Source organism: Petromyzon marinus, chromosome 36 (assembly GCF_048934315.1).
Source record: "Petromyzon marinus isolate PM22_M1 ecotype Great Lakes invasive population chromosome 36, UKy_Petmar_22M1.pri1.0, whole genome shotgun sequence".
NCBI lineage: Eukaryota > Metazoa > Chordata > Hyperoartia > Petromyzontiformes > Petromyzontidae > Petromyzon > Petromyzon marinus.
In genome coordinates, this window is record NC_133702.1 from 10,516,912 (window position 1) to 10,529,786 (window position 12,875).

The following is a 12,875-nucleotide window of genomic DNA, read 5'->3' on the forward strand; positions in this document are numbered from 1 at the left end:
ATTCGCCGCTAAATGACGGGGACGTCTCCACGGTGCTTGTGCCAGGCCAGGTGCCCGTTTAGCCCCCTCTATCCGACCAAACAGAAGCTGCTTGGGCATGCGGTGGCTGCACACCAGGGCACGTAGATACAGATGCGCACAGACAAACAAAAAGGCAGAGCAAGAAATACAGAGACACAAACTAAGGGAAAGCCGACACGAAAACACGTAGAGACATAGTCTCGGTGCTGAAACTGCTGTAAGTGGCAGTCCCTGAGACTGCTTTAATTTGCTAAGAATGCGAGAGTTGCAGTATTGAGATTCATTGGTTTATTTTTGGAACGGGAAATAGCAGCGTAACCGTGGTCGATATTATTCTTGGATATTGTACATCGTGCAAATAATGTTTGTTATTTATAGACGGGTCTTGTTGAATTAATTTTTCTTTAGTTGCATTAATTTCTCCAGTGGCCCCTGGGCTACTGTGCTTATGTTTGTTGATTCATTTCAGTGTCAACGTAGGTGATGCAAATTCAAACAGACGTGAGTAACAAATCCTCTTGTGAAACTCCTTCTAGGGCCGCTCGGGTCTGAATGGCCTCATGGGAAGCAAGGGAGTGAAGGTGAGCGATCGTCCTCTGCGCTGTGCGTGCGTGTGGCTGTACCTCAATTGTGCTTCATACCCTGGCCGTGTGCTGTACTGGGGTCATGTTTGTATTGCTTGTTGCTGTACCGTGACTGTTGTGTGCTATGCTGTGCTATGCTGTCCACGCTGTATCGCACGTGCTGTCCTGTGATTTGGTGCTGCACTTCACTACAATGCTGCTGGTATAAACACAGCTCTGGCTGTCGCCTGATGAGGCTGGTTGTAATTACCGGCGAAACGACGTACTCCAATTGCAAATGTTGTGGGTTTACTCTCCAACACACCGGTGTGCTGTACTTGTAACGAATTGGCATGTGTTGTTTACGTGACACACCTTAATATTTGGTGATGCTGTTGCTGCCTGGATATTCAAAGCGCTGTCTTCAACCCTCATCCATGCTTCCTCTCTGGTCCTCGCTATGTGCTGTGAGGAAGGGCCATTGCCTAAAGTTTTACCTAATTCTAACTTCTCTTATATTTCTTTCACTTGTACACTTCTTTATCCCATAGGTGTGTACTACTTTGTCTTGTTAAGGCAGTGTTCCTGAAGGAGCCTACTGGTGTAAGCGGTAGGCGAAACCGAACTTCAACGGAGGAGGAGCAGCAAAACTACACAAACTCTCGGCTGAAGCCCTCTCGTCATTGACATTGACGTCTAGCTCCTGTTCATATTGCCATACACAGGAATAGAATAGGGGTAGGCTGCACATTTATTACCCTTGTACTGTGCGCTGATTTTCAAAGCTAAGAATTATATATATAAAAAAAGTATTTTCTAAATTTGTACAAAGCGGTAGGGTTAGCTTTGAACATCGGTCTGCAGTGAAAGGTATTTGAGTCACGTAAATCAGTAGGGTTGGCACATGTGCTGTACTGTGGGTGCTACAGCAGTACGTGCTGTCCCGTGAGTGTGATTGCATCGTAGCTGCATGCTGTACAGGACTCTGGCCACGTGCAGTACTGTCCTTTCTGTACTGCATTTTCTATGCTGTGAGTGCTGGACTGTGTGTTGTACTGTTTGTGATGTGCTATGCATGGAGTACTTTGATCTGCACTATGTGCGCTGTACTGTGTGGTATGCTGTCTGCTGCACTGTGTATGCTGTATTGTACGTGCTGCAACGTGTGCCGTGGTACTGTGTGTGCTGTTGTGGCCATGCACTGTATTGCGTGCCCTGTACTAGTGATCGATTTCCGTACCGTGCGTGCTGTACCGTGTGTTGTGCTGTGTGCGTGCCTAACCCCTGACCCCTGACCCAACCCCCTTGGCAGGATGGAATTCTCTCCCCCAGCTGCTTTAGAGGAGGGGGGGGGGGGGCGCAAAGGGTCGGACTCTGTGCGAGCGCACGCGGTCACGATTACCCCGAGTGGCGCGTGCCGCTGATTTGTGGTGACGGTTGCCCCAGATGCAGCTGATTGTGGCCCAGGTTTAGTCAATTACGCAGCAATGGGGAATGTACCCGCAGCTGGGAGATTTAGAAATTCCGTGCCGGATCAGCGCAGATCTTACGCTGAGCGCTGCGATGGCCCACGCGGTTTTAATTTTCAGTGTCTTAATTTCCGGGTTTCCACTCGGAAGTTATGATAAATAATGCAGCGCATTCGAGTCGACGTGTTATCCGTTTAAAATGGGTAACTCACCAATTTCTAAATTTCGAATGGTTTCTGGGCAGTGGCCCCTGCAAGTGCCGTGTGCTGCGATTAACGCATCAGCTTCACAGCAGCGCACTGATCATGAGCGTGCCTGAATGGAATCCGTCACGTGTTGCTTATTTTCCTCCTGATTACAACTGTGATTTGAATCTCAACCGTACCGCCTCTCACCTCTTCCTTTTTTACCTTACTTACCACAGGGGGAACCGGGCCCTGTGGTGGATGGATCCGGAGGGATTCCCGGCCGGAAAGGGGAGCCAGGCCCAATGGTGAGCAATCGTTTCACATTCTCCCCCCCCCCCCCCGCCCTGCTGGGACCGCCCCTGTTGCATCAGACGCAAGTTTTATAAACGTCCTGCGTCAGTCCCATACGAAGCTCATTCCAACATCGGGATAGCCCGCGTACATTTGACGCGTTGACTGAAGCTGAACGTAGGGGGCGAGTGGGCTTGACCTGCCGGGGGCCCAGTGGCACGCACGCAGCTAAATGTTTGGTAGGGGGGAGGGAGTTTCGCGGGGCGGCACAGGAGAGCGAGCAGTCTCCAGCTGTGGCAAGGTTGCCAAGCTACAGCCAACTTTATGCCTAGAGTGGTGTTTTACGTGTTTTGTAGTTGTACGGTTTGACACACTGCCGTCTTAAACCTCACGTGACCTTGACCCGACTCCGTTCCCCCCCCGTGTCAGGGCCTCCCTGGGTCCCCCGGATCGCCTGGCCTCAGAGGAGACACCGGCCCTTCGGGTATGCCCGGCGCACCGGGAACGGCAGGCATCTCCATCAAGGTGGGCGGGCATGAGCGTAAAGTGCACACACGCGCACGTGTACACACGCACATGAACGCACACACGCGCATGTAAACACGCGCACGCGAACACAAGTCACGTGCGCACAGATACTGTGCATACGAACGCATACGGGCACATTCAAGGCGTGCCCTCTCGCAGGTGTGCACAGATGTTACACGCACGCATGCGTGCACACACACTTTCACATACATGTGCTCAGGCGTGTTCACGTAGACGTACGTGGATGTACACACCACGTGCTTGCACCCATATTCACGAGCGCGTACACAAATGTATGCGTGCGCACAAACAAGCGAATCACATCTGGAACTCTACACAACTGCATCGAGAGAGAGAGGAAGTGACGAGAGAGAAAGTGATGAGAGTTATTCTTTATATATTTATGGTAATTTATTAAAAAGATTATCATCATCCGCTAAATCTGCTATTCACGAGCATCTCCGGAACATATCCCTCACGAATAACGAAGGAATACTGTATGCGAGGCATGCATGCACACGGACACGTGCACACGTATACCTGTAGAATCGCGCAAACACACACACACACACGTGCCTGTAGACATCGATTTGGCCACTCACCATATTTGCGACACCTATACTCCTAGGCAAATCTCTACGTACGACAGGGATTGGTGCAAATTGAATTGTACTCGCGTTCACGTGAAGCCGTGTGTAGCGCATGATGTGATTCGTAATAAATTTTTTGGTTAGGTCACATAAGTAAAAATGTGTGTCGGATACCGTCCTCTACCCGGCACGACCGATTGATGAAGTTGTCACGTGATGAACAAGTGTGTCAACGTGTTGCTGCTTTAGCAGCACCACGAGTTGTGTTGCCGAAGAGCGATCAACACGTGCACTTAACACATGGGTGCGGACGTTTTGCTGGTCGTCACGAAGGAGAGTGTATGACACGCTTATTACTCGTGCGATTTGACTGGAAGATAATCAATTGTGAGTCGTAATATCAGTCGAGCAAGCCTGCTCCGTGTTAAAAGAGAATGTTGTATTTGGCGTGAACCGCAAGTGCTTTGATATTACAGGGACTCTTCTACTTACGAACATTCGACTTACGAACTGTCAGAGATACGAACAAACCTGGTCCGTATGTCCAGTTGCCTGTTCGGACCGATAGTCGAAAATTCAACCGCCTCGAAATACTTGGCGGCGGTGGCATTTACATCTGCAGAACGTGAAGAACCAGAGGCATCTACATCTACAGGCGATGATACAAATTTTTAAGCCATTCCCCGTGTTTAATGTATATGCCGTACAACACGTTTGGAATCGAACAAATCGACTTACGGACATACCTCTGGAACCTAACTCGTTCGTAAGTAGAGGAGCTCCTGTTTAATAGCAGTGTTTAAAATAAAATAAAAACCGCGATCTACAAAGGTTTGCATGCTTCCTTACTTCTAGAGGGGCTCTCGCGAGCTCCGTCTCGTGGAGAAACCGTTCCGGCAACAGTGCCGTTGGCAAGTCATCGCAGGGCTGCGCCTTGACCTGCTTTGCTTCCCTCGTTCATGACAGCGTGTGCTTGATGTGTTTTCCAGGGAAGCAAGGGCGAGATGGGCGAGAGGGTAACGATCATGTTTCATTTATTTATTTCTCCTTGAAAAAACACACGAACGAACGTTGTGATATTTACGATGTCCGTGCTCACAGACGCATCCGTGTAGGATCACTGTCAGTAGTGGGACGAGTCTGTTTGCAGTGAACGCAGCGCCGCGGTAATCAATTATGTCAGGCAGCATCAGTTTCGTTCCCAGTATCACCAAGTCTTTGAAGAGGAAAATTGGCCAAACATCCCCAGATTTTACGATCTTTCTGACAATTTCCTTCGCAACGCAAGCGAGGGTTTTCGGATAAACAAATTATAATTCGGACTTGTTCTGCAAGGCTAACTGTTGGTACAAAAGACGACTTTGACTTTTTGGCTCTCTCTTTTTTATATCCCTTTATCAATCCACCACCAGTTGAAGGCCTCCTCATGTCATATCCATCATAGTGGTTGGTTGGCCATAATTCACCACGCTGGTCAGTGCGGATTACTGAACGGGGAGGCCCAGGACCATTTCAGATGACGCTCGCCACTGCTGTTAACCGTGGCCGGGAATCAATCTCAGGTCACCGAGTGCATAGCATGGTGCGCTAACCACTGCACTACCGCTCCACCCCTGCATAGGAATAAAAATGTGTAGGTTCATAGTGTAGCACGCAAACCACTGTGCCATCATGCCATCATCATTGTCGGCCATGATTCATCCCCTGGTGAATGACGGCCTCCCTAAGCCATCGCCATCTCACACGGTCCTTGGATGCAACAACACTCCACCTAGCCCCTGTGCACAATCTATTTTCATTACTCCATCTCCACGGTGATGCACGTCCTCTTCGATTAATTCCCTCCTTTGACCGCACCGATACTCATGTTTCATTTTTACTTGATTTGTCAAATCACCGTGACGTGCTAGTGCCCACTGGTGCGTGGTGTGTCGTGGTGGGAGGGCTAAATTGGTGAGTGCCTGGTGAGCTGTGGCAAGAAGCGGTGTGACTGACAGGGCAGTGAGCGGCGATAAGTCACAGGCCAGGTCCGCATCTGGGAAGTGTAACCGCGGCATACTGACGCTCGACCTGATTCCTCTCACACCCCTGTGAGTGTGTGTGTGTATGTGTGTGTATATGTTTGTGTATGTGTGTGTATATGTGTGTATGTGTGTGTGTGTGGGTAAGTGTGTGTGTATGTGTGTGTGGGTAAGTGTGTGTATGTGTGGGGAGCGGTAGTGTAGCGGTTAGCGCGCTGCGCTATGAACCTGGCGACCCGGGTTCGATTCCCGCTCACGGCCAACACCAGTGACGATTATCTGAACCGGTCCCGGGCCTCCCCTAGGTCGACTCAGCCTCAAATGAGTACCTGGTACGGTGTGTAAACATTTCCACTAGGGAGACAAAGGCGGTCGGGCGTGGTGCTGGCCTACCCACCCCCTCGTGTACCGTTCCGGCCTTCATAGGTGCTCGCTAACAGCACTTGCCCCTACAGTCTGTTAAGGCTATATGGGGGTCTTTGTCTTTGTTTGTATGTGTGGGTAAGTGTGTGTGTATGGGTGTACACTGGTTAGTGGGGAGTGGTAGTGTAGCGGTTAACGCACTGCGCTACGAACCCAGCGACCCGAGTTCGATTCCTGCTCACGGCTAACACCAGTGACGATTATCTGAACTGGTTCCGGGCCTCCCCGAGGTCAACTCAATCTCAAATGAGTACCTGGTGCTGTGTGTAAAAACATCACCACTGGGGAGACAAAGGCGGCCAGGTGTGGTGCTTGCCACCCACCTCCTCGTCTGGCGTGCCGGCCTTCAAAGGTCCTCGCTAACAGCACTCATCCCAAAAGTGTATTAAAGGCTATATGGGGGATATTTGTCTTTGTGGATGTGTGTTCATGGGGAGCAGTAGGGTAGTGGTTAGCCCACCACGCTACAAACCCACTCACGACCAATAACGGTGGCACATATTTGAACCTGGTCCTGGGATTTCCCTGGGTCGACTCGGCTTTAAATTAGTGCCTCGTGCGGTGTGAAAACATCAGCACTTGGAAGACAAAGGTGGACGGACATGGTGCTGTGCTACCCGGCCCCTCACGTGCCGTGCTGGACTTAATAGGTGCTCGCTAAAAGCACCTGCCCCAACAGTCTGTGTGCCTGTATGTATGTGTGCATGTTGAACTTATTTCGCACCATACGTGGAACGGGTGACCTGTGTCTGTGCTGCGAATGTCTTCACAGGGCCCTGCAGGATCGGCGGCAGAATTCGGAGAGAAGGGGGAGCCAGGACTGCCCGTGGGTTCTCCTGCACGCAACGCTCACACACAGATGCACGCGTGTACTCATATACTGACGTATTCACTGATATCTCCTTACGAACGCGTTGGTAAACAAAACAGTGCATTAGTGCGTCGACAGTGGCGCACAAGCCACAAGTAACAAAATTGCCACACTTTCATCGACAACACAGCCCGTAAAATGATTACAATATATCACAGACGACGTTTTGGACGATGCCCCTTCTTCATCTTCATCAGAAGGGCCGTTGCCCAAAACTGCTTTTTTGTTTTCCTCTGCAGGCCAGCGATACGTTAGTAGCCAGTCACCAAAATCACCTTGAATGCATCCGATATTGTCACAAAGGAAGCTGAGCAGGCTTTGATCCCCTGTTTGTACTCGGATGAGAGACTGTCAGGTATTACCCGGCATTACTGCAAGAGGCCAGGAGATAGAAGTGCAGGGATGGATTGTTGTATTCATCTGTGGTGGAGAGTCTCCGGCTGCTCCGGTTTATCCAACACGAAGACAAAATCTCACGAATGAAATTGTCCGAACCTCCTGCACTCCGATGTGTGATTCGATTCATTGATCCATTCTCATTTTCCTTGATTCATTTCTCTCCTTTGTTCAATATCATTCACACCCATTAGCCTGGAATGTAAACCAAAACATTAACTCTACATTTAAACACTGTAAACTAAAAACACTCAACTCTCACCCACAAGATTCGATCATGTGTATCGTCAGTGTCAATTGTTTATCGATACATCGAAGCATACTCTTTGGTTCTTTCGGTATAGTCACGTCGGTACACAATAAAATAAATCACGACGTTTCGGGTGCAACACAAGCGTCCATCATCAGGTGGGAAAGCTTCAAATCAAGATTGATACATCGACGCTTCGTTTGTCATGCCAACCAAACATGGGTTTTCAATCTCCACAGCGCCTCAAAAAAGCACGTGTAGAAATTAACGAGGCCCCAGTGCCGGCGTAATGAGGGCACACCAATAGGCGGCCCTCACAACAGGAAATGCTTCAGGCGTCTCTGTGATTTCTCTTCATCTCCCGCTTTAACGGAGGATACCGACTGATTTTGGCGGCATTTCTTAACTATATGATGCATATTTTACAGCCCTTGGTCAATCCACTGCTGGATGATACCCCCCTCCCCCTCACTCCCCCCACTTTGTGTCAGTCACGGGGGTTGTTTGACCATATTTTACCACCATGACAGGGCATGTCAGTGTCGAGCGTGGCTGGTCAGCTGATGGACCAGGGTGGCTGTCTTGAGTCGCCCTGTTTTGTGAACGCTCCAGAACGAGGTTGATGCGCCAGCATCTGGACAAAAAGCCTCGCTGCTTGTTCACTGCTTACCGAGTTTTGCACCCTTTTGCAATCACACTGGTCAGTGTGGGGCGGTTGGGCAGGATGGACATGTTCATACATTACACTAGCCACTGGTTGTTAACCTTGGCCAGAAATTGAACTAAGGTGGCCAGGTTTATCGCGTGACGCGCTAACTCCTGCATCGCTGCTTATGAATTGCCGCAGTCCTTAGATATAGGCCTCTTGTATTATTTATTTATGGTTCACCTACCTTGCCCCTGTTTGTCTCCCCGCTTACCCGCCAACCCTCCTCCTCCTCGCTGGACACCCCTCACCAGGGCAAGCAGGGTTTGCCTGGCATCATCGGGCCTCTTGGGCCCCCTGGCGTTCCTGGGGTCCATGGAGACAAGGTATTCTCTCCACTGCCAACTCTCTCCCACGACTGTCAGTGACCCTCCTGGAAGGCAGTTCTTAGCTGGGCAATGTCACAAGAAACTGTGTCGCCCAAAATGCCAAATTGCTCTTTTACCGTGTGTGAAGCGCTCGCGATGTCACTGCGGTTTGACTGCTGGCGTGCCACACAAAAGAATCGGCAATGGTATTTCACGCGTGCGATTTCATCATGTGATGCGATTAAGTATCCAGAATTCTAGCGCAGCAGTGCATCCTCTCATGTCAGGGAATGGCCTGTGGAAGGAGCTTTCACGGAACTACTGTAGAGATGCCTTCAAGTTGGATACCTTCAAGTGGACTGTGGGCCTTTCAGACTAATTAATATATCCGAGCAAGAAAATGTTGTATCAGTCTTGACCTTTTGACCAAAAAAAACCCCATGACAGCACGTAAGATATAAACATATATATTTTTACGAATTTTATCTATGGTAACATGATCAAGGGTGGCTTTTGTTTTGACCCCTGACGCTGTGCTTTGACTCCTGCTCTAGGGGGATGCTGGACTGGGTTTGCCAGGGCAACCAGGAAAGCCGGGAGATCCTGGCGAGCAGGTCTGTGCACAGTCCCTGAAACGCTTCAAAGTGAAGACTAACATTTGGAATATCGCAAGGGTTCTGACGTTTGCAAATGAATCATCTATGTCTAATTGGGGTTCTCGTTGTTGTTGTTGTTGTTGCAGGGCTTCCGTGGGCCTCCTGGAGCTATGGGGCCAAAGGTGAGAATCAGCAATTGTATTGTGGACCTTTCAGGAGGCATGTGACCCCACAAGAGTTTTGTTGTCGTAGTTTGTTGCTGTGCTGTTGTTTTGCCTTTATACTTTGACCGTTAATTACCTTTGTGTAGTTGCGACGCAGAGGTGGATCTATAAACGTCCCAGTTTAACGCGTAGGCTTTCGCAACCAACATTATCCATAACGGAGGTGTTTTGGGTTAGTTTGTTTGTTCGTTTCTCAGTCCGCGTAAATATCACGCGACCAAACCGTCAATGTCAAGATGTGATATTATAGAGAAACGTCCCAAATGGACGGGGTCAGTCCTCAAATCTGAAGATTTTTAAATGGGGCGCTACACATTTTTCTCTGGTAAATCTCTATTTATTGGCAATTATTTGGGATTTCATACTGTAGGTTTGTGATCACCCCCAGCATATCTCTCCAGCCCCATCCCCCACATCTGAACGCTGTTTCTAGATGATGATTGGTCCAAGCATTGGACCGAGTCACGATGTAATGGGCATGGAGGAGGAGAAGGAGGGCATTTGTCCTCAGCAAAGGGAGTGTGTATGTGTGTATCTATACGTGTGTGTGTGTGTATGTGTGTTAATTCTTGCAGGGTGATCCTGGGCCAGTCGGGCCAGTGGGCTCAAAAGGGGACAGAGTAAGGATTATGCATTCACTTACAGTGATTGTATACACTACAACAGCACCAACAACACCCGCCATTCACCTCTAGAGTGGCGGTGACGTCACCACAGTACCCGTGCCAGGCCAGATGCAACTTGAGGCCACTTGAAGTGTCGAACGCTTGCTGACAGGAGGTCACGGGACAAACCCAGGTGCCATGGGTTGACTGATTGAGATGACTGGCAGATGCACTCCCTCTGCCCCCAACTGTGCCAACTAGTTGTGTTTTAGCCGCCCGGCGCTCCGCTCGTTATTGTGAGCGTCGCTCCTCTGCTCTCCGTTATTGTTGGAGGGCGACTGCCTCCAACTGCCCAGCAGCGTCCGTCACGAGCCACCTCACCAAGTACTCATTTGAGGCTGAGTCCACCTAGAGGAGGCACAGGATCGGTTCTGATAATCGTCACTTGTGTTGGCCATGAGCGGGAATCGAACTCGGGCCACCGGGTTCGTAGCGCAGCGCGCTAACCGCTGCACTACTGCTCACGCTACACTCGCGCGCACACACACACCCACAAACAAATGTCATGTTGGCTGTAGCCCTTCAACACTCGGAGGTTGCCAACTCTACGCACACTCGGAGATCACACGAGATTCATGTTGGCTGCAACTCTGTTTTCACCACCGAGGTTGCCCGCGCTACACGCATGTGCTCATGTGGTTGCGTGTCCTTGCTGTGTTGCAGGGAGAGAGGGGAGTCATGGGTCCTGCTGGCGACAAGGTAAACCTCTCGTCCTGTCAGCGTTAGTCTCCGTGCCGATCTAACAACCCTATTTTATATATAGTTGTTTATCTTAGGCAGGCAATGATTTGCAGATTGAGCAATGTGAGGAATTGTTTTGGTTAATGCTCACGGTTCGATTTGAGAATCTGTGAATTTAGTTGTCTCTGTTTTACCGTCTCCTTTGTATTGTTTGTTTTGTTCCTTCTGCCTCGTTTGTACAGTTTCAGTCACTCTATCAGTAGAAATGTAACGTCGGTCTAAATAAGTGGTTCTCAACTGGGGGTACGCAGACCCCTGGAGGTACATGGCAATGTCCCAGGGGTTACGCGAGGTGATTTATACATTTGTGAAATTATATCATACGTGAGAGTCATTGGTGAATAATTGAGTATGAATCTGCCAAGATAAAATAAATCCGATAAATGTAAATTCATATGGTAACCTAGAACGGTATAAAATACCTTTTTAAACTAAATTATTATGAACAATGTGGTTTCCAAGAGTAACCAGTGAGCGTGAACAAATGACGTCACGCATGCAGAGCGTCCATTGAATTATTTTTTTTAATCGCGTGCAGTTACTAGCTCGTTAGGATACCTCACAAAATTGACAATTGGTTAAAATATTGATGTTCATTATTCATACATTTATTTTTCAGAACCATGTTGGGTCAGGCAAGGGGGTGTTACTCAGTTGAAACAAAGTTCAGCAAGGGGTACAGTCAGTGCCGGATTAAGCTAGTGCGGGGCCTGTAGCATATGCTATAAAGGGGCCCTAAAAAACACGTAAATATGAAAACACAAATTTTTTTACTTGCACAGTAAAGTAATTGTATTTTTTTAATTTGCTATACAGCCAGATAACATGACAAATCGCTAACCTTAAACACCCAGTCGTTCATAAAAGTTGAAGGCAGTATAGTACTATAGTAATAGAGCAAGTGCAGAATCACTGAACCGGAATTGATAGCTTGAAAGGATTTAGCGTGGGGTCCTTGAAAGTGCGGGGCCCCGTAGCTGCATATGTTGCTACTTTTGCTGCTAGGATAATCCGGCACTGGGTACAGTCACCACACAAGGTTGAGAACCACTGGCGTATATAATTAATATAATGTTCATATAATTTTCACAAATTGTAAATCGATTCTCACATACACGATTCGATGCGTGGATATTGAAGGTAAGGACTGATCTGATTCGACGAATACTTGCGGCGTTACGTGCCTAATGATTGTGCCGTCAATGTCAAGATGTGAAATTAGGAAATCTCCATTGGCAGAATGGCCTGTGGATGGTGACAGTACAGAACTACCTCTGAGGTAATTTTCAATTACCTCTTATCCACACTAGGGGGAGTGCCACCTCATGCCCTGTGCCCTGAGATGTTCTTCAAATTGCAATCAAACTGACGAATAAAAAGGCCTCAGTAGCCATACAATTCCAAACCAAGTGAAAAAAAATCAAAATTAACTGATCTCGGTTTCTCTACCCTCTCTGCGTTGAACAAGGGACAATGTCTGAGTCATCCGCCTGTGCTATATTTTACATTATACGGCAGTGTTAATGGTCAATCGACATTAGCCATGACCACTCCACTGCTGGATGAAGAACTCCACAAGCCGTCACCGTCGCGCTCACAATCCTGCAATGTGTTGATCTACGCAGCACCTGCACATGAGCTGCGTTACGGCAGTGGTCTTTAATTTATGCCGAGTGAAAACAACTTTACTTGGTTGTGTGCGGTCAGAATCAGAATGTTTATTTATACTGGTGAAATCCGATGAGTTATAAAGCTCTTTTTCACCGATGTTCATTCGCCACCGGTGACCGGACTAAAACCATCAACCTTCGCTTGAGAACCCGGTTTGACCTTGAGCGGCTGCCCGGATTTGAACCCAAGATCACAAACGCTGCCACGCCGACTAAAGGCCCCTCACGGATCATGAGGGTTTCAGTGATGATGAGCAAAGCTGACAAAGAGCCAGCTTTAAAACGAGAGCCACATAGCTGCCGGGCTCCACATCGTTTGTTTATTTATAACCAGGTGAGATTACGTTGCATTAA

General features: G+C 48.7%; 1 protein-coding gene across 4 annotated transcripts in view; it reads left to right on the plus strand.

Annotated features, from left to right (window-relative positions):
- Nucleotides 1-12,875, plus strand: part of COL7A1 (collagen type VII alpha 1 chain) — a 131,036-nt gene that overhangs the window by 47,321 nt on the left and 70,840 nt on the right. For all 4 annotated transcript variants that reach the window (XM_076072111.1, XM_076072112.1, XM_076072113.1 and 1 more), the window contains exons 30-39: nucleotides 558-602; nucleotides 2,478-2,546; nucleotides 2,962-3,057; nucleotides 4,640-4,666; nucleotides 6,867-6,920; nucleotides 8,572-8,643; nucleotides 9,180-9,239; nucleotides 9,368-9,403; nucleotides 10,021-10,065; nucleotides 10,774-10,809. In XM_076072111.1, the coding sequence (XP_075928226.1) occupies nucleotides 558-602; nucleotides 2,478-2,546; nucleotides 2,962-3,057; nucleotides 4,640-4,666; nucleotides 6,867-6,920; nucleotides 8,572-8,643; nucleotides 9,180-9,239; nucleotides 9,368-9,403; nucleotides 10,021-10,065; nucleotides 10,774-10,809 (540 nt within the window). The remainder of the gene's footprint in view (nucleotides 1-557; nucleotides 603-2,477; nucleotides 2,547-2,961; nucleotides 3,058-4,639; nucleotides 4,667-6,866; nucleotides 6,921-8,571; nucleotides 8,644-9,179; nucleotides 9,240-9,367; nucleotides 9,404-10,020; nucleotides 10,066-10,773; nucleotides 10,810-12,875) is intronic.